Here is a 24988-nt window from a genome sequence, read left to right on the forward strand (position 1 = left end):
ATGTGTAAATATTTTCTTTTATATGATTGATTGTGGTTATTTAATTATGAGAAAAAGAATTATAAAATGATAGTATAAATTTTTTATATAATTATTTAATCATAATTTATCAGTTTATTGATTTTTAAAATAATTATCTTAAAATATTTTAAACGTTAATTTGTGATTGGATGATAATATGAAACTGACTATCTCTACCAATTTTTATATTGATCATTGGAGTATTTATTTTCAATAGTTTTAATAATTTTGTCAAAATTAATTCTTGTGACTAATTTTAATCAAGTAAATATAAAAGAATTTTACCAGAAAAACAAGTATTTGGTTATACTTTTATACTTTATTTTTTATACAAGAAATAATATTCCTCAATAGCATTTTCCTTTTTTTTGCTTTAAAAAATAACATTTTTCATTTTAATCACTTAAAATAATTTCTGAAAGTTAATGCTAATAAATCGTTTTTAGTAAATTCTTAATTGAAAATTTAATTAATTAATGCCAAATTTTTTAATTCGAAACAGAAATTTACGAAAACGAAAGTTAATTTTTACATTCCAAGAGAAGGGAATATTTAAGGTAGGGATCAACTGATATCAAGCATAGAACTCTTTAACTTTTTTATATATTATTTTATTTGTACTATTATTAAACCTTTACAGGTTCTGTCATTTTCAATAACATTTCAATATTACTGGAAATTTAGACTTTAGAGGCAGCCAACAACTGGAAAAATAGAAAAGGAAAAGACCTCCTGCTATAAAATAAATAATAATAATAACATAAAGGAATAAGCCAAATTCAATTTGAAAAAACTGAACCTTTAATCAAAATTCCCATGTCTTATCAATGACCCCTTTGAATTATCAAAGTGTCAACCATAATCCGGTTAGTCGGTTGCTCTTCTCATTCATTCATTCCGTTGAAGGTTTTTTTCTCTCTTCAGCTCAGCTGCCAACAATATAAATACTGAGAAGCAGCGAACCGTTTTCCATTCATTTTTTCTCAAACTCAACCCTCACAACACAAAACACATAGACACACACAATTGAAGAAGAATCTGATGCACCAAAATATCACATATAGATTCATAGTTTAGTTTTTATTTATCATTTAACACACACAAATATAGCGGAGGCTGAAGCAAATTACTACAAAAATTTGTTGGATTAATTCTTCATCAAGAACAACCATATGGCAGATGATGATCAATTTCAAGCAAGTGGGAACTGGTGGGAAACATCAAGAAGCGTGAGGTATGAGAGCGGGGCATCCCAGTCATCTTCCTCAGCCATCACCAACACAGGCAACAACTTTGGTTGGCAAGGTTCGGATATGGCAGACATGAAGCCAAGGTCTTCCATGGATTCTTCTTCTGTGGTTTTCCATGACACACAGAATAATAAGCTTCAACAACCAGATTCTGCCACTTCCAGTGACCCCAACTTGCATATGATGGGCCTAGGCCTCTCATCCCAAGCCATGGATTGGAATCGAGCATCTTTGTTGTAAGTGCATGCAATTTGTGTCAAGTCAAAACACAATCAAATTAACAATCCACCATAAAAGAAAAAGAAGATATTTTTATCTGTGTTATTTTTTGATAACTTGTAAATAATATCTCTAAAATTCTAGTCTTTAACTGAATCGAATGATATCATGTGATAGCAGACATCAAGAAAGACTTTTATTTCTGATATTTCTTTGTTTTTTTTTTATAACTTTGTAATTTAGCATCATATAATAGAGTAATAAATAGTTGATCAATCCTCATGGGATATAGATTGACTTTTTTCTTGTGTTTGTTTTGACGGTGATAGAAGAGGAGAGAAGGGTACGGAGAACAGTTTCCGGTCGATGCTGCAAGAGAATTTGAGCTCATCAAGGACCAATTTTCAGCATGAAACTGGGAATATGGAGTTGTCACAACAAGTTCAATGGAGGTCAGAGAAGATATTCTCTTCAGAGTCTTCAACCAATGAGTTCAAGCAAGTGAATAGGGGTGGTGGCTTCTCTTTGGATCAAAGCCAGTTTAGTCCTCAATATAGCTCTGGGGACAGCACAGTGACAAGCCAAGGGTTACCCTCTTCTAACTTTCAGATTGATTCCTCAGCCTTATATGGGACCTCCTCAATCTTGCAAGGACTATTGGGACCTGATCACAATAACCAAACCCAACAACAACCTATGAGTTTTCCATATCATACAACAAGCTATGGATTAAACTCTAATGAATTGGTTCCTTCTTGGTCCAAAGTTCCTCAATTCTTGAGAGCTTCCCCTCCAAAACCACCACCCAATAACCAGTTGCATTTCACTAACCCCGCAACCTTTTGGAATGCTTCTGAGGCTGCAAACATCAAAGATGTTCGCCCCAGCTTCTTCCCTTCATTGCAACCCCCTTTCTCTACGCCAAATTTTGAAGTACAGTCAAAGGTACTATTACTATACTACTACGACAACATAGTTTATATGGTTTTTTTTATCGGTAAATATTAATTTTTAATAAAGAAGATCAAATTTGTAATCTTTTTTTTTCTTTTTTTTTTTCTTAGCAATTCAATTCATCTTATATTTCACGGTACACAAAGTTGTAAAATGCATTGACATGTATAGATTTTATAGAATTTATAGGAGAGGAGATTCAACTAAGTTGTCAGGTTTATTTGATAGAGATTATTAGTCTTTAACAGATTTGGTAAATTATAAAAAAAAATTCTATAAAACCATATTAATTATATAGTATTATGTTATTAGGGTTTGATGTGGTGTAAAGTTTTAAATTAATTCACATAGCTATGGTTTTAAATAATTTTGCAGAATATATCTGAAGTTAGGGAGTCAGGTACTGTGGTAAAGAAAAGTGGGAACGAGCCAGCACCCAAAAGGACCCGTAACGAAACACCATCTCCTTTGCCAGCTTTTAAGGTACAATAAGTGCAACTAGCCTTTTAACAAGAAGGGAAAGCTCTTTAAACTTTTTTTTATCTTTATCATTATTTTTTTTTCCTTTCCTTTGAATCCATAAACATGGATGTGAGCCTGTAATTCTGCTTTCTTGCCCTCTTAGGTGAGAAAAGAGAAGATGGGGGACAGAATCACTGCACTCCAACAATTGGTGTCGCCTTTCGGAAAGGTGGGCTTGCAATAAAATCATGTACAACCTATTAAGTGAATGATCATTTCACTTGTGAATTTATGTCATATAATAAGTGGGGTTAAGAAAAAAAATAACATGAATCATCATAGCAGTTTTGATAATGCAGGTTAATTATTGATAAAAGATTTTAAATCTCTTTTGTGCATTAATTGTGTCAGACTGATACAGCCTCAGTACTCTCTGAAGCCATTGAATACATCAAATTCCTCCACGAACAGGTCACCGTAAGTCCCATTACCCATTAAGATATTCTTATAAAAAAACAATTAAAAATAATTGCAAAATTTTCATCTTATAGATATATATATTTTTTCTTTTTGAACAGGCTTTAAGTACCCCGTATATGAAAAGTGGAGCTCCAATACAGATTCAACAGGTACCATACGTACATAAAGATGCTGCAACTAGATCTGATATTTCTTTCTTCTTTTCTTTAATTATAGTATTGAACAAAATGCTTTTATCTTTCAAATAGCAATACTTCCTCTCCTAGATATCACTTTTCTTTTTTACTACGTTTTTGGTTAGAATCCTGACTTTTTTTTCACGTCGTTGGTGTTATAGCATTAATAAGAATTCATCAGTTTATTGTCGAACAGAAGTTAATTTATTTGTATAAATATTATTTGTTTATAACAATAATATGAAATATTATACTAAATATTTAATTTATGAATTATATATCAATTTTCAAAACTAATAAAATTATCTAGTAATAATGTCAATTGAGTAATTATAAATATACATCTGCTTTATATTCCGTTTCATTTTACATTTTATTGTTTTAATATGTTTCACTTTTTTTCTTATCTCATTATTTATCATATCTACTATTTTCTCTTTCTATTTTTTTTTCTTATCTTCTACCCAAATCCACTCTAAAATGGAAGTAGACCATTATATTTGTATTATTAATTAAATTTCAATTAAACAAAAATATCAGAGGAAAGTAATCTAATGTTGAATTATTAATATATGATATGGTTTTCTATAATGCACTCATTGTAAAAGATTCTTTTTATCTCTCCTTCTTCTTCATCATCTTCTTCAAATGGTTTGATATATATGCTACAAGGAGTGGAAAAGAGTGCAAAGAAAAAATAATGTGAAATAAGTATTACTCTTATCGTAAGGAAAAGGAAAGAGATAGGAAAGGGAGTAAGATGCAGATTTGATTCTCAGGGACTGATGCTGATAACTTTTTTCCAAATTTAGCTAAGTTATAATGCTTCTTTTTTTTTTGCCTTTCGATGCAGAATTCTGGTAAATCTAAGGAAGCTGAGGGTCCAAAGCAGGATCTAAGAAGCCGAGGGCTATGCTTGGTGCCTGTTTCAAGTACATTTCCAGTTACCCATGAAACCACGGTTGATTTTTGGACACCAACATTCGGAGGAACTCCCAGATAACAATATAAATAAGGATAAAATGTGTTTTAGGTCTTAAATTTTATTTTTTTTATCAAAATTGATTTTAGTCCATATTTTAAAAGAAATATTTTGGTCTTTGTATTTTATAATTGATGAATTTCGTCTTCTTCATGAAACCTAACCTAGCTGTGGTAGTAAGATGAGAGACGAAATTCACTAATTATAAAAATTACAAAGACTAATTTTTTATGGAAATTAAAGAAGTTAAAACACATTTTACCCTAATAATAATGGATGGATGGATAATTGGGACACGAACCAATACCCTGCAAGTAGCTAGCTAGGACATGCATGTACCTTATCACACACCTGGCCAAGTTGGGAATGATATGATGAAAGAAAAGAGAAACAAGAAAGAGGACACAGAAGCCCACATAAATATGTAAAGGTAGTTAGTTCTGCTGGGGTGTGGAAAAGATGTATAAAAAAGAGATGGGGGAAAATGTGTTTGAAAGAGAAAGAAAGGGATATGACCCTTCAAAAGATAGCCATAGTTGGACCAACTACATTCAGAATTATGTAGGTTTTGGGGCAATATTGGGACCATTGGGGGCAGAATAAGTTGTTGTAATAATTGAAGAATTATGCTTAGAATTGTGGGATTAATTAGGCATAACAAATTGCTGAATATATATAGAGAAAGTTAAGTTCTTTCGAATTCCTAGACTAAACAAGAGGGAGAAATTGTTGTTAGCACAAGATAAAGGAGCTTTATTAATTTCTTGTTGCTATATTGTGAATAGAGCTGGCACTATGTACCTTTATCTCAAGAGATAAAAGATTTTAATTTGAGAGAATCATTGAAGTATAGAATAGAGGTGTGAGTGAAGGGATGCGTCATTTGATTGGAAACCTCACTTTTTATTTGTTTATGTCTTTGGAATGAGTAAGTGGAAGTCAGAAGGTGGCCCATGCTCCTCCTTTTAGGGTTTTCAAATTTTTTCAAATCAAATGTTTTATTTATCAGAAAGATATTTATATTTTGTAGATGCTTTTTCACATGCTTTTGTGCGTTATACCGAATGGCCACATAGATGGCCTTCCATTGGAAGTATGTGTAGAAAGAAAAGAGGAAATTCATAAATATTTATATCCTCTGATGAGGACTTCTCGATTAGGACATATAAGGTCCTCATTTTGAATGCACAATGTGCCCGTCATTATCTATTTCTTATTTCTGAAAAAAATCAAGACGACCCCGCAAGAAATTCAAATGAACGTACATATAAATGAATATATATGTACCTTAGCTAGGTTTAAAGAGAAAGGACATTTTCTACCTAGAATAACCACTAAAGCTTAATTGATTAGGGCGTGTTTGTTTTATTTTTATAGTCAATTCTTTTCCATTGTGTACAAATTCTAATATAAAATCTATAACCAATTAAAATTAATTTAAACACATGTTAATTACTTTTTACGGTTTAAAATTAATTTTATAAAAATCAGTTGTGTCTAACTTTCAAACAAACCGACACCTAGTTTAGCTAATCTACCATATAGTATGTTGATACCCGACACATTTTTATTTTATTTTATTGGTAAATGTTAGTTTGTTAAAATGTTAGTTTTATTAGTGGGGGATTGAATTCACATTTCTTGTCTCTTTCCGTCTGCTTTAATAATTTAACTCACTCACCTTATATCTCCTAGTGATGTATTTTTATACAATTTTTTGGTTAAAATATTTTTTTATCCATAATAAATACCTGAATTTTGTGTTTGTTTTTTAGTAAATTTTTTTTTATTGAGTTTCTGATAAAATAATATTTTTGTTTTGATCTTTGATATTTTTTATTTAGTATATGATAAATTAACGAATTTTGTATTTGTTCAATGATAAATTTTTTTTCATGTTATTAGTATTTTTAAAATAAACTATTAACAAACGAAAAAATTATCAAAAAATGAATACAAAATTCATTAATTTATCAAGAACTAAAAATAAGTGTTAAGAATTAAAAATAAAATTGTTTTATTAGAAAACAAAAACAAAAGAAAAAATTATTAAGAAATAAATACAAAATTTAAGTATTTATTAGAAATCATAAATATATATTTTAACCCTTTTTTTTAATATATGAAGATATCGATAACTCAATGTTATTCTTCCTTTTCTTGTAATATGTTTAAAAAAAATAAGAAATAAATAATAACAAGAACATTGACAATAGCACAACAAAAGAGAATAAGATACCATTGTCTTGAAATTTAAAACCTACATGATTGGTATATATCTTTAAAACGGCAACTTTTGCAAGGGTTTTGCCGCTATTGGCTAGAGAGCATTTCAAACGATTTTGTTCTGGTCCAGGTGGATGGCGCCCTTGTGATTAGAAGTACTTTACTAAATCTCACTTTCTACCTTCTCTAGCAAGATCTGAACATAGACTAATGCAAAAATGGAGCATCTAAGAATTTTGATTATTATTATGTTAACTAAGCTAGCCTGTCATGGGGCTCCACACTACTTTGCCAGCCTAATTAATTACTTTCTTAAAAATTTGTCTTCATTAAGAAATTGTCATATGTGATAATTCATTTGCTTCTTCTTTTTGTTATCTCAGCACCAGAACTTATTTATTTAAATTTAAAGTAAATAAAAGGAGATTCTCGCAGGAGATGTTAATTTTGTGGATAGCATTTGGCATTATGGTATATAATTTGAAAGAGATTAGCTAGAAGTGAATAACAAATGAACCTGCAGCGGTGAAAACCATATCTCATTGTCGCGATTTTTATGCACCCAGATAGCAGCTGAGTAGAACGTACAATATTTGGAACAAAATTTAGATAGTTACATGGATGTTAATGATAATATTCTTTAACTAAAATTAATAATTTATATATTTTATCTCCATAACTATCATTAACTTTTACATGATCCTTAATTTCAACTTAGTAACAAAAATTGTTGTCTCGGTAATTTCTATTGTATTTATGTACTCTTTCTATTTTTAAATAAGTGTTGTTTTAGCATATTAATTTTTTTTTGTTACAGATTATCTATCATTTTTAATATTAAAAACATATTTACTATTGTTTTCCATTTACATTTAAAAACATCATGTTCTGATAACTATAAAATTAGATTATTTTTGTAAGATATGAAATATTAAAAATATAAAATGCTAAAAAAAAGGATAATAATTTAGACACATGCATGGCACCTATGGAATTGCAATGAAGGGATAACAGGAATACTTCTATTTTAGCACCTTTTTCTTTCTTTAACCGATAACAATAAACTCGTTTAATTGTTTATAATAGTTTATGTCGCATAATTCTATAACATGATTGCTAATCAACGAAAGTCATTGATACCAAAGTTCATGTGGATAAAAAAGGGTGGGAAGGGAATATAATCACCAAATTGTTTAGGCCTATATATATCAATTGTCCAAGGATTCCATAATTTCTAACTAGCTCTTTATGCCACCCAATACAACTCTCGAGACAAATATGTGCTTAACTTTAAATTCACTCATAACTTTTATCATGTTGAGCATTATATTTATACTACCAAAGAAGAGAACAATGAGCTAAGCTTAATTATCAGTAACCATATTACAAGCTAAACTGTAATAAGTATATATAACTTCAATAAAGATTCCATTCCCTGTTTTTCTGCGCATCATGTGTAATGTCAGGCTTCTTCATCATGTTTGAAAAGGACTGTGTCATGGGAATCTAAAAAAATTAACTTGCTGCTGAAATTCATGAGCGTGGCTAGCTGAGAAAAGATAAGAGGGCAGACACTTTTTGTCATGAAATGATGGAACAAGATGCTGCAAAGCCAGAATTAGAAACCCATTGATGCATACTAATGATAGGGAGGAAAAAAAAAGAAAATTAGAGGAAAGTGTGGACCAAAATACGAAAAATCTGTAGATCACATGACACTGAATTTCTTTAACAACAAAGAGAAAGGAAGACCAATGTTCTTCTCTCATAAGAATATTTTCTTTCCATGACTGATTATTTGTCGTGCATGGACTGTCAAATCAATAAGCACCTATATATTTTATTTGTTTCAATCAGATTAATACTTGACAATTTTGTTTTATTTTATGCAATAAGGTGAAAAAAATAGTATGTAACAAAAAAAAAGTGAAAAAAAGAAGAAATAAACTAATATAAAATGAAACTGTAAGACATGGAGGATGGAATATGATGCCAGTTAATTTACACGTCGTATTCTCATCAATCTCTTTCATAGTTTCATTAAAGAATTTAAGAAGGCCAATCTATCTCTATATAATTCAAACGGACAAGATATTTATAAATGAAAGACGGGAAGCTGTGGAGTAATAGTGTGTCTGGCTTTGCACGTGAATATAAGAAAAGTAAAGATTGAGTGTTAATTTTGATGAAAAAACATGAAAGAATAATGAGGTGTATGATTATCCGAACTCAACATAAAAATTATGAGACTTGAAATAGCTTAAGCTCCGTTGGTTTGAATGGAAGTTAGGACCAAAGAACAACGAATAGAAAAGATGAGAGTTTTATTTCTTTCATCCATCTGGTTTTATATTACATTAATGAGATATAAAAACTCTTATATATCAAATATTTCATTAATATTTATAATTTTTTTTAGTTTAACCTTCTTATCACATTATATCTTCTAGTTATTATACTCATATTTTATTCGAATTTCTTTTCTCTTTCTTACTCTAGGTGTCAAATATCACCCAAATGTACGTACATGGATTATTTTCCTATACATTACGTTTAGCTTGGATAAGAAGTGAAATAGAGAGGGAAAAATATGAAAAAATAGGAATGATAGAAATAAAGCAGAAATAATGTGTGTGTGTGTGTGTTTACGGAAAAGAAAGTGAAAAGAAATAGGTGAATTATATTAAAAAAATTATAATAATTAAAAAATATAACTTTTAAATCTAATATTTTTTTCTTAACATAAAATTATTTATTATTTATTTAAAATATAATATTTTAAAAAAAAATTGATCATTTCCCTCCTATTTCATTTCATTTCATTTTGGTGGGAAATATTTTGTGGGTCCTATAGAAATAATTTATTTCCTTCTTTCTCACAAGTTACTCTTTATATCTTTCATAGGAAGAACTGTGATCTTTGGGCAGTTAGAAAGGAATTGACTTTAGATCTTTGGGGAGTCATGAAAGAAGATTAAGGTGTTCCTCTGCTGTCTGACTATTGTGCATGATTCATATTGTATGAGCGAACAAATACTGGAACAGAAGCATAAACAATATGAGCAAAATGGAACGAAGCTACAATATTTGTGCTTTGGCTTGGGCTTGAGTCACCCATTTGTTGGGTTATGGCTTGGGTTGGGAGTGTGGGAGCAAAGGCAACGAGGCGCGTGTTGAAAATATATATCTAAATATTTCTCATTTGAATTTGAATATGTTAATTTTTGAAAAGTTTGGTAATTTTTAAATCTTAGGATATTGTTTAGATAAAGATAAGGATATGTATGATCTTGTCCTTTAATTTAAGAAGTTAGTAGTTTGATTTTAAAATTAATATAATGCTAGTATTTAATTATTATTATTTTTTTACACTTTTGCTCTATATTTAGATCTCATAAAATATTTATGAAGCTTTTCCACATAACACATCTCATGTTCGTTTAAAAATATATTTTCTTCACAAAAATTCAATATACATTCTTTACTTCTACTTTTAACTCAAACAAGAGAAGAAAAAATTTATTTTTACTTTTATTTTTTTTCTACCATACAACTTAAAATATCATCTCATTTACTATTCCTTTCCTTTCATTTTATGTCTTTCCTTTATTTCTTATCCCCTTTGCTTTCGACACCGTTTCAGCTATCAAATTATAATATAATATATGACTACAACCGATAGATAAGCTTATAACGATTTAGAACACCAGCAACTTTGATTTACATTTTCTCAATTTATATACTACTAAATACTAATTTCTAATGTCTTAGCATGAATAAATTATTTGTTGTAGACATATACAAGTATATAACACAATTAATTTCTTCAAACACGCAATCTTTATTGTATACGAGAGAATAATAAAGCCAATTCTCTACTCAAATTGTTCGTTGCAAACGTTGCAATGTTTATGTGCGTAACGGGGTAATACAAAAGATAGGAACAAGTATTGTTTCAGCTTAACACGAAAGGACAACACACACAAACTTTCCTCATTCAACAAATTGCAACATCCACTGCAACATGTAACACTCTTACAAAGCATTTCCTTCACGAAGATTAGAAAAGAAAAGAAAAATACTTGCAAGCTCAGAAAAACAAAACTCAATATATTTCAAGACTAAAAAATCGGTAATGATTTTCAAGCAATATTGTGGTATGGTTTAATAATAATAGTATAATCTATATATATGAAGGCAAACATTATGCAGCTTGCTTGAGCTTCTTTGTGATGCCGGCAATGTACTTGCCTTGGTGGAATGCTTGCTGTAACTCAAGCTCACTTGGCTGTCTTGAGCCGTCACCGGCATAAGTTCCGGCACCATATGGACTTCCACCTTTCACTTTCTCCATCTCGAACATGCCAGCACCAAACGTGTAACCGATTGGAATGAATATCATCCCATGATGAACCAGTTGAGTGATAGCAGTGAGCCTGTCATGGATTCCACATGTTAATATTGGATACATCTTTGGTCGCGCAATAAGAAACCAAGCACTAAGATAGAGGGGGCGCTTACGCTGTAGTCTCTTGTCCGCCGCCTTGTGAACCAGTGCTGTAGAAGATGCCAGCAGGCTTGCCTGCAAGCTGTTGTGCTCTCCATAAGCCTCCAGTAGCATCTAGAAAAGCTTTAAACTGAGCAGCCATCATTCCAAACCTTGTTGGGAAGCCGAATACAAAGCCATCAGCCTCGGATAGTTCATTCGGGGTAATGACTGGTACATCGCTCTTGGGTGGTGCACTCATCTTACCGAGCACCTCATCCTGCAGCGTCTCAGGTACCTGTTCACAGGTTCAACAAAGTCAGAAAGTTCCATTAAAAATAAATTTGTTTACAATCTTCACTGACAGGAAAATGTTTACATTTCTTCTCAAATTCAATTTGTAAGCAAAGTTTTGCTCCAAGAGACTACAGAGTACAGAGTATACAAAAGTTATCACACAAGAATTATTTGGAAATTGAAGGCAAGATCCTCCGGCTATATAGCACTTGTATAGGGAACATAAAGGGTATGTTATTTGCTTTTCACTTTTTGGTTTTAAAAAATTGTTTTACGACTCAGCAATCAGTTTCTCATCCAAAATTTATTTATGAAAATTGCTTTCAAAACAAGTGTTTTAAAAACCAAAAAACAAACAGTTGGGATATGTTTCCTCATCTTCTTTCTTTATTTTCATCTTGTTCAACATGTCCCTCAATTCCACACTGTGTCTTGCATTACTCTCTAAAATTGTTTTAATAAACCTGTTTAGTTGATTTTGAAAACTAAAAACACTTTTAGAAAATAGAAATCAAACACAATCTGAAAGTACACGGGCAAGAGATGATAATGAAGGTATTTAGCCAACAGAATGTTTGAAACTAACCATGTAAAAGTTGGAAGGCAAGCACAACATAATGTTGAGTTGAAAACCATAAATAACAGTGTAATAGGCATTATACTAGTTTTTTTATTTTATTTTTCTTAAAATCATTTATTTGCTCTGCAGAGGAAGGAGCTTTAGCTCCGGAACTGATGTTGCTTCCCATTTGTAATTTCATGCTATGATACAATGGAATGCACAGGAAATGTAAATTATGATACATAAACACATGCCTGCCATAATTTGGCCTCAACACCTTCCACAGAGGAAGCCCCTTTCTTTATTTCTTCTGCTAGTTTCTCAACATGCCCATACATGGAGTAGTACCTGTGAAAGCAATGTGAAAATAACATTTTGTCATTAAAGCTAACAAAAACATGTTCAGTAATTCACTTTATTGATGAAATGAAAGGGGAATTGAGCAAAATTCTCCTGGACGATAAAAAAGAAAGGAATACAGATCAACAAAACGAATGGCAAGGAGCAAAAAAATAAAAGGTTATAATTACCTATAGAATTATATAAAACAAGAGTGCATAAGATTATATATATATATATATATATTGCAATATTTGCTAATCATTTTAGATGGATCAGATGTGTGATAGACAGAGAAGTTATCAACGTCTGAACACCCAAAATTACTTGTAGAAACTTCATGTGTAATCTTAGATTTCCAGTTTTGCCCTTCAGAAAAGGCAGTCTACTTCTGAAAGTTTGTTATTAACTTGGAAACATAAAATTCATGTCCTTAGTTGACTTTGTAGTCAAAGTTGTGTCAGTTTAAAAACTGACGCAATGGAAGTTACTTATCATCATGGTTTGCATTGTTGCCCAAGCAATAGGAGCTTATGACATGAATTCACCCATGCCTATTGAAATTGAAATCCTAAAAATTAACAAGAAAGGCCACTAATAAATTAGCAAATATAGACAAAGACAATAGGACCTTTAACAAAAACATCATGGCTGAACCAAAACAAGGGATCAAAAGTCCAACCATGAGAACCAAAATATCACAGCAAAACCTCTGTTGGAAGATAGAGCATGGTCCTAAATGACTGTGTAGTAGAGAGAAAATTATGATCCTCGCTCAACATTGAAAAGATTAGAGAACCGCAATGCAATATCAACAAACTATTAAACATAACCAGTAGTAAATATATTTGTAAGAAGTGGAATTGGTTGATTTGAAAATCAAACGGAAACACTTTTTGGTTCCCTTTGTCCCCTTTGATAGCAATCATTACCAAAGTGACTACTGAATAAAACTGATTTCATAGAAACTTACAGAACAATAAAAAAGTCAATATGTTCTCTGATTTTTTCATCTCATATATATATATATATATATATATATATATATATATATATATTAATGAAAATAGCAGCTAGACAGGCAAAGAAACAAAAGAGCCAAAAGCACATCTCATGTAGATTTCTGTTGCTGTAGACGTATGTTCATAAAATAAGTATTGCTTTAGTATTACCTGTGAGACCAAATAGCTATTGTTTTATACATTAAGATTGCAATTAGAGATCCCTAGAGCCATACTGAACAATTATTCACTCTCATTCATTGTCTCAATTTTACATGTTGCCTACAAATGAAAATAACAAATTTGATACTGCCTTCGGATAAGCAAATTTGAGATGTTCAGTGTTCACACATTACAACTGTGTCAGCAAAATGTTGTCTGCTGTGATGATTATTAATTTATAGGGTATCACATGAGAAAGGATGAAACATCATCAACAAAAGCTATTTATTGCTTGCATACTAAATTAAAAAGGAAACAGAAAACACTGAAAAAAATTACTAACAAAGCAATTGAGATGCGGACATTGGCATCAGTGCTACAACTGATTTCTAATTTTAATTATAGTAAAGAAAATAAATATTTTAATGTAAATCATCAATGCTTTAGTCAACCATACTTCGACGATTGATGAGTGTATAATGTTAATTTTAATGTAAATCATCAATGCTCTAACAATAGCCAATTAAAATTTTTCAAAATATGAGATCTACCACAAATTTATATTCTCCTCTTTGAGGGAAATCAGTACAGTAAATCTGAAACAAATGAATATGGTTGCTGTGATGCCAAATTACATAACAAGGAGTCTATAAGCATCTTAATTCCATTATCTTCCATTTTTAAAAATAAAAATCTAACTCAAAATCAGATAAATGAAACTAAGGAAAAATAGCTTTTCTGCAGAGGATGATTCTGATTACGACAAAACAAAATGCAGAACAATTCAAACAACAAACTTAAGAAGGGATTCTGTGTCATCAACACCATTCTCCCAACAAATCCAAAAAGAAAAACATACTCCTTCCCCCCAACGATCAAAGCAAAACAAACCAATTCTCCATCACATAGCACATAGAAGACCACGGTCAAAAGGGCTTTCAAAACAAACCAGTTCTCCATCACATAAACAACAATGCATCAGATCGAAGAAAGCTGCCACACCCCTAGATCTTCAATGGGCTTTCAAAAGGCTCGAAATTTAAGAACCCATTGAAGAAGTGACAAAACCCAGAAAACAAAATCGTACCTAAATCAACAAAAATGAGAAAACACGCCAAAAAAAAGGGAAGAAAAACAACAACACTAACGACAAAGACAGTACAAACTCAGAAAGTAACGAAGAAGATAAACAAATCTTAAAATAACAAAATTTCATTATTATAAAAGAAAAGGGTCTAAGGAAACATACACAATATAAACTTTGACAGCCATTGATGAAGTCTTGCAAGGTCTCCGAGTGTCTTTCTCTGTGAGTAGTTTTGTCACCTAAATAAAGCACTAACGTTGACGATACATAGAAAATGGAAGGAGCACTATATATATATATATATATATATATATATATATATATATATATATATATACACATGTGTGTACTTGCTCATTGGATTGATTAGCTTGGCTCATTTTTAATTGGTGGCTAATTTGTTGATTTGCTTTTTGTACGTTTGGTAGGTGAAACGACACCGTTGCCTACAACATGATTAATGATGATAGGATGGTGTCACGCACATCATCATCATCATCATCAAGGTTTTCGTGAACTAATTCAGTTCCTCTGGAAGCTGTCAATTTTTTTAACTTTTATTGCGTCATTTGTCATTAAGTAAACAAAATATTATTTGTGCAAATATTTGATACATCTATCTTTTTCTTTATCCCATATTTCACTTTTGTTTTTATTTTTTTAAAAGATTATTATTAACAATTTTACTCGAGTTAAGTGAAATAATCATAAGAAAATCTAAATTTTTAGCATAATTATGTATAAAAAATCAAACTCAAAATCAAAAGTTTTTGGGAGCCTGAATTTTTAAACAACGATTAAATTACTTTTGATTGTTATCGTTTCGTAATTCTTATCTTTTTAATCTCTATATTTTACATTTTAATTTTTTTTAATTCTTATAATTTAAAAATATTCTTTTTGAGTATTTTAATTCTTTTAGTTCTTATGATTTGAAAACTATAAAAACTACAAAAGTAAAAATCATAAAATTATATAGACTAAAAAGATCATTTTTAAAACTATAGGGACTAAAAAAGAATTAAAATATAAATTATAGGAACTAAAAAGACTACTTTCAATCTATAAAAATTATAAAAGTAAAAATAATGAAACTACAAAAATCAAATGAGTAATTTAACATTTAAACAACTATTAATGGCTTAATTAATTATTCTTTTTCATATGATTAAAAAGAATAAACAAGAAAATTTATCTCCTTCGTGAACCAAAAAAAAAAAAGAAAAAACTTGACAAGTAACTTTTAGTGTTTATTTAAATAAATTAATTTTATACTTAGAATGGCTTATTATTAAAATTTTATTGAATGAACTTTAAAGTTGTTTTTTTCTTAAAAATTAAGTAAACTCAAGCTTGCACCTAAGATGCGTTTTGAATCAATTTGACAACTAAATGTTCGAATACTTTTTTTTGATACAGAAGAAAAGTTAAGGACAGAAACAAAAACTGAATAAAGCTAAATTCTAAAATGAATCACTCCTATTTTATCAGTCAGCATAAGCGAGGCTAAATGAGTATGACAGTCATTTCATATCTTCAAAGAATCATCATGCATTGCTCCATGTTTAACAAGTTAGTCTGCGCAAGCATTACCCTCACAAAGGGCATGGTTGAGGGTACTAAATGTTCAAATATAAATGTAAAGAAGGATGAATTATTGTGTATTTGGTTTAATTTATTAAAAATAAATAATCACTTTTTAGTTAACTTTTCAAAAGAATTTATATATGAAAACAAATATATTTTCTCAGAAATAATCATTTGAAACATGTCTTAAGCATAGAGTTAATGATGATTTTTTTAATGGTATTTGAATTAATAAAACCAATGAGTGATGTAGGGCAACGGAGAAAGGTGAGGTTGGTGAGATCAAAAACCGTTGAATTGGTTCAGTTGGTCTAATGACATTAGGCGTGTTCATGTGTAGTGAGTTTTTTTAGTGAATGTGATTGGGGTCCACGCAGAGTATGATTTGTGATAAAAATTATGGAAATTGAAGTGTTCATAGAATTTGCAGCAATTGCTAAATAAGGTTGGTGGCGTTTGACTTTTGTACGATTTCGTGTTTGACATCAACAAAAGGAATTAGATAACGTATCACACACTTGCTGAGCTAAACTTATGGATAAATATAGTTGGAACCCTATGTTTTTAACCATTGTGTATATAGCCATGGTAAAATGGGTATGCGTTCAATTGGAACTAATTTCAAACAAAAAATTAAGAAAAAGGTATTGATGCCTCTATTGATGCTTCATCACATTCTTTCATGTCCTCTTTCTACAATAATTTATAAGTTAAAAAAAATACTGCTAGGAATCTCTTATTGACTAAAATAAGTTACTTAATGTGGTATTAAACCTTGAGACCCCTGATCTAATGTATTGATTTTTTGGGTTGGGATTTTTTTATGTACTTTCAACTCTAATAATTGATGATTGGATTACACAAATAGCTACTTATAGTTAAATTAAGGTGTATATTGAATACTGATTGGTGAGTGAAGTTAATAAAAAGAAAATAATTACTGTATGGAGAAAATGATTACTATCGTGTCAATGTTAATAGAGTAAGAACCAATCTGTCTTTAAATGGGATGACAATATTAAAAAAAAGTCTCATAACATAAAATAAACTATTTGATATGGTGTATAAGTAATGAGATTTTTTTCTTTATTGGATTAATTGTTTGAGTTATATTCACCTTGTGTGCTTAAATCCTAAAAACAATAGAAAAAATTATTATTAAAAAGTAATACAATGCCATGATTTTTTTTATAGAAATAACATTATTAATTTGTTAGAATAAGATAAAAAAAAAAAACTACAAACTATTTTGTTTGACACGTGAAATTCAGCTTATATGACAACAATTAAGAGGCAGAGAAAGAGAGAAGCAAATAAGATATTATGATATAATGAATTTGTTTAACTAATCTCACGGCTAAAAATGAGATTAAACAACCTTATTCTATGTGGTTCAATAGAATTAAAACGACTGTATTAAAAGTTAGACTCTCTATTTAAATTAGACATAGACATGCACGATGCACGGGTTTATAAATAATTTGATTGATAAATAAAAATTAAAAATATAATTATTAATGATATTTTATATCATTGATGGTTAAATAAGTTAAAAAAATTATGTATAAATTAAGATAATTTGTATTTATTCATATATTTATAAGGAAATATTTTAAAATTAGAGTATGACCATTCAACTAAAGTTCATAAATATTATAAGAGTAATATAAGAATAAAGTGAAATTGATATAATAAAGCACATAATATTAAAACATATAATGTGAAATATATATAATGAAAGAAAAATAGTTAACCATAATGTTAAAACACATAAAAATTATGCTAATAAAACTCCAAAAATTATTTGTTTAAATAGATTTTTGTATTTATTTTCTTTTGCTGACGACCTGTTATTAAATTTTGTTTTCTTTGGTGTGTTTCTTTTTAAACTTTGAAGTAAGATGGACTCTTCATCATCAGAGGATGTTGGAACAATTTGTTTATTTGTCTTTCTCCTTAATGGACTTTCTGAGATTGAATAAACTTTATTTGATGATGAAGATGCATTTTTTGACATCTTGGACGCTTGTAGCTTAGAGCTTTTGCTTATGACAAATTTTTTTTCCACATTTTTCTTTAATGGACATTCTTTTTCTTTTAATGATAAAAATGCATCTTTTGACTTGGATAGTTGTAGCTTTGGACTTTGAGTTGTGTCATCTTCTTTATTTGCCTTTTTTCTTAAATGAGTTTGTGAGATTTCATAAACTTCTTCATCAGATGATAAAGATGCACCTTTTGACTTGTTGGAAGAGGCAAAGTTATGTTGCTACATTTGGACCTATTATTAGAATTTATGAAATTAAGGAAGTGAAATGAAATTTCATGAAACAACATATATATGTGTATATATTAACAAATATGGAGATAAATAAATTAACAAAAATATATAATGACTTTATTTGTTAAAATTAGCATATTTTAAATTTATGGGTGATACCTAATGCAGACTATTATCCTCCAAGACAAAGGCGACATTACAGGTTTGTTATTAATTAGCTAAAATTTCTTTTTTGATGATTTACAATGTTTATACTCACCTTTATTATGATTCATGTCAATCTCACCAAGGGATAGAAAGTATAGGGATCGATCATACTGTAGATAACCTTATGTCTCAAGAAGTCGCAATCGAAGTAGGAGTTATAACAGAAGCAGTAGTTACGGTAGGAGCTTGAGCCAAAGTCCAGGCTACTCTAGGTGATTAACTTGATAACCATGGTGGTGGATGCGCTAGAAAATGCTTTAGTTTTCATATATGTATTTTGTTAGAACAAAAACAAAAAGAAAAGAGAAAGAGCATGGATACTAATCAATTATAGTGCATGCGAGTATGGTTATCAAACTCTCGAGTTAACTTGCTAACTCTTACGAGTTTATGAGTCCATTTGTCTTCTGCGAGTTGACTCTTGAGTAAACTCTTTTTTTAGTAGAATCTCGGTAAACTCTATAAACTCTAAGTAAACTTGATAGACTCTTGAGTTTGCCACCGAGTCAACGAGTTAGCAAGTTAAAAAAATTAGACCAAAATGTAAGTCATTTTTTATTGTTTTCTATCTATTCAGCATTCAACATACCTTCATTTAGCGTGTTATTATCAAATACAAAATTCTCACCTTTAATAACATCGAACCCTTGTTCTCTAATAACATCAAATCCTCGATGAGAATGATCTACCACTATTATAACCTCTACAAGTTATTGTCTAGTAGTGATGTATTATTACTAGACTTGGTTATTTAAATATTTTGAATTTTATGATTTACTGTTTTGCTTTATTATATTGTTGAAATGTTTAATTAATATGTTATTTATAGATATTTTGTTATTATTTTTTATATGAAGTAGACTCTTACGAGTCTACGAGTTGACTATACGAATCGAGTCTATGAAACTCTCACGAGTCTGCGTAGACTCTCGAGTTTGATAACCTTGCATGCGAGATTCCAAATTAAATTATAGACAAAGTTACAAAATAATCATAAAATCACCTTTGACACAGCATATATTCCTAAAGTTACAAAATAATCATAAATTCACGTTTGACATAGGATAGTAGAAGACCAATAGGCCAAACCAAGAGCTAAACATCAGCCACTCATGAAGTATCATATGCCAAAATATTAAAATTAGATCATATTAACAAGCACACCCATGATATTTTATATTCATTTAAAAGTAACATTTATGCAAGTTTTGTGTCATGCTAATCATGGTTAGATTGTCATGGTAAAATATAATATAATGCACATTACCTTGCTATGAAAATAGGAGATAAAAAATTGACACTCAACTGCTCACTATAGTTAAATAATATTTAAATAATTTATTTGTATTATTATAAAAAAGAGTATCATTTAAACTATATCAAATAGCTACAAGAAGATAGGAGATTAATTACTTAAAGCAGGTGTTCCATCATTTAAACTATATCAAATAGCTCCTTCTTTATACTTCTTCTGTTGTTGCCTAACCAAATGGTCAAACATCTCCAAGACCTATGTCACGTTGGTCAATTATATTAATATTAGGAAAATATTGTGATATTCATAACCAACTCCTTGAAGTCTTTTTTTTACATGTAGGCAATGAACAATTAAGCATATCTTTTTTAAGTTAAAATTTATTCATAAATTGTGAAAATCATTGTTTAACTATAAGTTGAGTTAGAAAAAAAACTTCCTTGTAGATTGTAGTTACAAGTCTGTATTAAGAGCGTTCTCTTCTAAAAGAAGAAGCTGAGTGTTAAGTAACCATGATTGTATAATGTCCTTGGAAGATGCAAAGTTGTGTTGCTATATTTGGACCTATTATTAGAATTTATGAAACCTATGTCACGTTGGTCAATTATCTTAATATTGAGAAAAGATTGTGATATTCATAACCAACTCCTTGAACTCTTGGAGGTGAAATAAAATTTCATGAAGTAACATATATAATAAGCATGCGTATACATTAACAAATATGGAGATAAATAAATTAACAAAAATATATAATGACTTTATTTGTTAAAATTAGCGTATTTTAAGTTTCCGGGTGATCCACCTTCAAATGTTGATATGATGCCTTTGAGTTATACCTCTGACTCTTATGCTTATTTTTCTCCAGGACCATGTTCTGTTGTTGTCAACCAAGGACTAATAATATATTTTAAAATGTCTACATGTATCCCTAAAGTGAGGCAATGTGATTATTTAAACAAAGGAACATTTCGAAGACACAAATTCATCAACCTTATTAATTAAGCCTAACAAAGGTTCACATTCACTTAAAATTGTATAAAACACTAATAGTTCAACTTTCACACAAGTGTGTGTGTGTTTGTGCATTTGGTTTCTGACTTATAAAATGTCAATATTAAAGAAGAGGACATAAATCAAACACTTATGTCTATTAGATTTGAATTTAAATTCCAATGACTAATTTGAATTTGAATTTAATACAAAAAACAATTTGTATATGAAGAAATATAAATTGTTTACATACCATCATTTGGATGCACCTCTATGCTAATCTTCTTCGTCTTTTCAAGTTATATTGTGTTTTTGCGGTGTCTACCCTCTTTTCATATTTTTACATCTATCTTTTGAATATTTTTTAGCAGAATTATTTTTTACAATGGAAAAATCTACGCATCAGAAAAATAAATATCACAAAAGTGAAAACATAAATCAAACAAAACTCAGTATCAAAAGTTTGCTTGTGTGTAAGACCAAAACTTTGAAGTATGCAATTATGGAGAGACTCTCACTATACAATGCAGTATGCGATTAGGAGAGTGTCCTGTGATTCAGTCTTTCATGTGAAGATGCTTGCACATCCCCAAATTCATTTGACCGAGTTTTCGTCGAGTGTCGCCCGATTCAGAAGGTCTGACCGATGTTTCATGGAGTGTCGTGCGATTCGGGGTCTGATGCGAAGAGGCTCGCACAATCCCAAATTCGTCTGATTGAGGTTATCGTCGATTGCCACATGTGATTGGAGGTCCTGTGATTCGGTCTTTGATGTGAATATGATTCACGAAATACTGCTGTTATAGCATCATCATCATAATTGCGAACGTAGAATCTCTAATATTGACAAAAATCTGAAGAAAGTGAAACACGAATGAATGAAGCGATTGAATTTCAAAAAGTTCTTCTGCACCGAAGATCTAGAAGAAGACGAAGTTGTATGTGAAAAACCTTGAGATGAAGAGCAGGTACGTAGAAGGGAATGCAAAAGACTGAGACATTTGGATGTGAGTATCACTCAATTGAAATGTATTGTATAGAGTTTTAAAAGATTGTGAGTATCACTCAGTAGAAGGATATTATTCTTCTTTCACATCATCATTTTAGCTGACGTGCCAACTTAATATGGAATAACTCAGCTTTTATATATTATAAATAGATTTCTTTTACACATGATTTTGAATGATTATACATATTTTTTACTAATTTTAAATTTTGTCCACTTTTCAAATTTAAGATTTTTTGTTTATGAATTGTTTCTACATCATATGTATGTTGCCGTCCAATATTGAGCATGTCGATAAGGAAAACGATTTTCTCTTCTCCCATACCTCATTGAATCATTAACGGAGAAACAATATAATTTTATGCTGGCATCGCATCTTGGTCCATCTTTTATTGGCAAACCACACGATCAAATTATAGCCATGATCGAACGAACACCTTACAAAAGACACTGACAAAAGGATGAAAACAACAGTTCCTTGGTGTCGGCCGGTTTCTTTTCAATTGGTTGGGTGCTTTATCTTTGGTTATAACTTATTTTCGTTCTCTGCCAAGAGCTTAAATAAATAATAACGTTGCTACCCAGTAAGGAGAGAAAACGTTTTTGTTGGGACTTTTACCCCTTATTAACGTATCACCGAGGGGGTTCAGTTGAATTGGTGGAGCATTTGTTCATGGAGGAGTTTGCAGCTACTTATTATGCCAGGATGTTGGTGCCTTATGTATGTCATTCTTTGGTTGGTCTGCATCTGTTTTTTTTGTAATCTCTCTTGCTTTGTAAATTTCTGCTTTCGTTCTCATGATTGTTACCTCTTGAAACAATTTCTTTTTTAATAAAAGTATCTTTTTGGCCGATCAACAAAAATTACTACACTAATTGCATTGATTTGAGTAGTCAACACTAAATCCCTACTTTGCTTTTGAGTTTTGTTGTGACGGTGATGGAAAAAGGGTATATATATTGAGGAAATATGTAATTAGTTTTTCTTGAAGGGGGAAGAAATATGTAATTAGTAAAATATAATAAAAAGAGTATATAATTAATAAAATTTTGTGTATAAAAAAACTTAAAAATTGGTCCAACTCAAAATATATATTTGTTCTAATTTTTTATTGGATCACTTATGATGGAGTTATTTAACCCTATTTCTAATCGGGGTAAATTAGACTACCCCTAATTTAATTGGTAAAGTGATACTTCATTGCAAATTAAGCTGCACTAACATGCCTATATATATTGCAGGATACGTAACTCCAACATATACCATATAATAATATTTCCTTCCTTGGTCTATCAATGGTCAATAAAATTATGAAACATTTCAATTTAGCTTTATTTTGTCTTCCAGATTTGGTGCAAGGTCTCCAAAATTGGTCCAGCGTCATCATATTGTTACCCCGGTGCTAGTTAAAACACTCTGAACTCACCTACCGACGTGTTACAATGATTTATTTTCCATCAATAAACCTGAAAATGTACTTCACCCTGTGTAGAATGATGAGCCACACTTTTCGTATTATATAAAATATAAATATGTCCAAGAGAAGCATCTAGGTTCGAAGGGCACAAGTTAGATACATGTGTTCAAGCAATTAAAAAGGAGCAAGGGGCAACTTTTTCTTCTTCTTCACAGTTCACAACTCCACATTGAGAGGACCATAAAAGAAAAATTTGCAGTCCCTTGCAAAATCAGAAACCGACCATGGTGCCATTATTATTTGGATTATTATTATTATGGTGTTATCTTGCTTCAATTATTATTAGGATTATTATTATGGTGTTATCTTGCTTCATGATTCCTAAGATCGAAGAGTATCTATATGCAAAAGGGTCACAACTCACAAGCCATATGCACTACAAAGATGAAAATTGGCTTTTGCTTGACGGATTCAATGTCTGCACCAATTATGTTCAAACTTCAAAGTCATATAGGGTTGCTTCTTTATGAAGCTTACTATTTTGAACCTGCTTCATCTCTTCACCTGCGTCTGCCCCATCATACTACAGAACCCTTCCATTATCACTACCAAAAATAAATAAATATAATATATATTTGAGAGGAATGACATCTTTCGCTAAATAGTCAAAAACTGTTACAAAATATACAAGGAGTTGAAAACAAATAATTGCTAAATTCAAGCTTAATACTTTTCATATATATGTGCACGCATATCTGCGTTGGTGAGTTAATTTTAGAGTGCATTTGATTTGAGTGAAAGTGAAAGAGAGGCAACAAACTTCTTTAGCATTGCATTGTTTGGTTTAGAAATTTAGAGGAAAGAATGATGATATCAACAGTTAAAAATCCAATTTTTTTCATTTTTGTCTCCCCTCAATATTGGGAGATTTGGAAAAGAGAGAAAGTGAATTATAAAGTCTATTGACAATATATTTTTGAGATTTATTTATTTTTTTCTTTTCTCCATTAGTACTTCTAAAGAAATAATAATACATTACTATTGTTATCTCTCTCCTCCCCCTTACTAACAAAGCAAAGAGACTTTCCCTTCACTCTCTTCTAATAAAATAAGGAGACCTTTTCCTTCTTTTTTTCTCTATTAAAATCTCTTTGTTTCCCTTCTCTTCCTTTAAACTAAATATTGTATTATTAGACATACATGTACAGTCAAAATATTTTTTTAATCATAATTAATCACACTAATGGAATGAACGACCAATATATTTTATCAATGACTCATGACAACTCATCTCCTTTATTTGGTGACATTCAAGATATATAAAAGTCTTACAAAATGTTCAATTCATATTTACATTTTACACCAAATTCTTCATATGCAATTGTCATGTTTTATTGTATATGCATACACAGCATACAAATGAACAATAGATTGAGGAGATTTGTTCTCTCTTAGGTTCAATTCCACAGTACAAAATAAAACTATAATTAATATGTTGCTTTGGGTGTAACGTAAATATATAAGGTGTGGATAAATCACC

General features: G+C 30.2%; 2 protein-coding genes across 7 annotated transcripts; one reads left to right on the forward strand and one right to left on the reverse strand.

The window, feature by feature from the left end:
• The first annotated feature begins 810 nt into the window (after positions 1–810).
• Positions 811–5383, forward strand: LOC114378011 (transcription factor bHLH123-like). 4 transcript variants are annotated; one of them, XM_028336516.1, is made up of 7 exons: positions 811–1507; positions 1820–2435; positions 2820–2927; positions 3070–3135; positions 3318–3377; positions 3485–3535; positions 4416–5383. In XM_028336516.1, the coding sequence occupies exons 1-7, from the start codon at positions 1194–1196 to the stop codon at positions 4563–4565; spliced, it is 1365 nt and encodes a 454-aa protein (XP_028192317.1). In that variant the 5' UTR covers positions 811–1193; the 3' UTR covers positions 4566–5383. The 4 variants fall into 4 exon arrangements, with proteins under 4 accessions (XP_028192317.1, XP_028192316.1, XP_028192318.1 ...); XM_028336515.1 differs by having other exon boundaries at positions 1823–2435; positions 3318–3383; XM_028336514.1 differs by having other exon boundaries at positions 812–1507; positions 3318–3383.
• Positions 5384–10591: 5208 nt separating this feature from the next.
• LOC114380441 (NAD(P)H dehydrogenase (quinone) FQR1) lies at positions 10592–15004 on the reverse strand. Of its 3 annotated transcripts, none has more exons than XM_028339503.1 (4): positions 14477–14506; positions 12370–12463; positions 11292–11554; positions 10592–11206 (listed from the first exon to the last, which is right to left on the reverse strand). In XM_028339503.1, the coding sequence occupies exons 2-4, from the start codon at positions 12451–12453 to the stop codon at positions 10975–10977; spliced, it is 579 nt and encodes a 192-aa protein (XP_028195304.1). In that variant the 5' UTR covers positions 12454–12463; positions 14477–14506; the 3' UTR covers positions 10592–10974. The 3 variants fall into 3 exon arrangements, with proteins under 3 accessions (XP_028195304.1, XP_028195305.1, XP_028195306.1); XM_028339504.1 differs by lacking the exon at positions 14477–14506 and adding an exon at positions 14867–15004 and having other exon boundaries at positions 10637–11206; XM_028339505.1 differs by lacking the exon at positions 14477–14506 and adding an exon at positions 14567–14703 and having other exon boundaries at positions 10637–11206.
• Between the last annotated feature and the right edge of the window lie 9984 nt (positions 15005–24988).

The sequence above is a fragment of the Glycine soja genome, chromosome 12, assembly GCF_004193775.1.
Source record: "Glycine soja cultivar W05 chromosome 12, ASM419377v2, whole genome shotgun sequence".
Taxonomy (NCBI): domain Eukaryota; kingdom Viridiplantae; phylum Streptophyta; class Magnoliopsida; order Fabales; family Fabaceae; genus Glycine; species Glycine soja.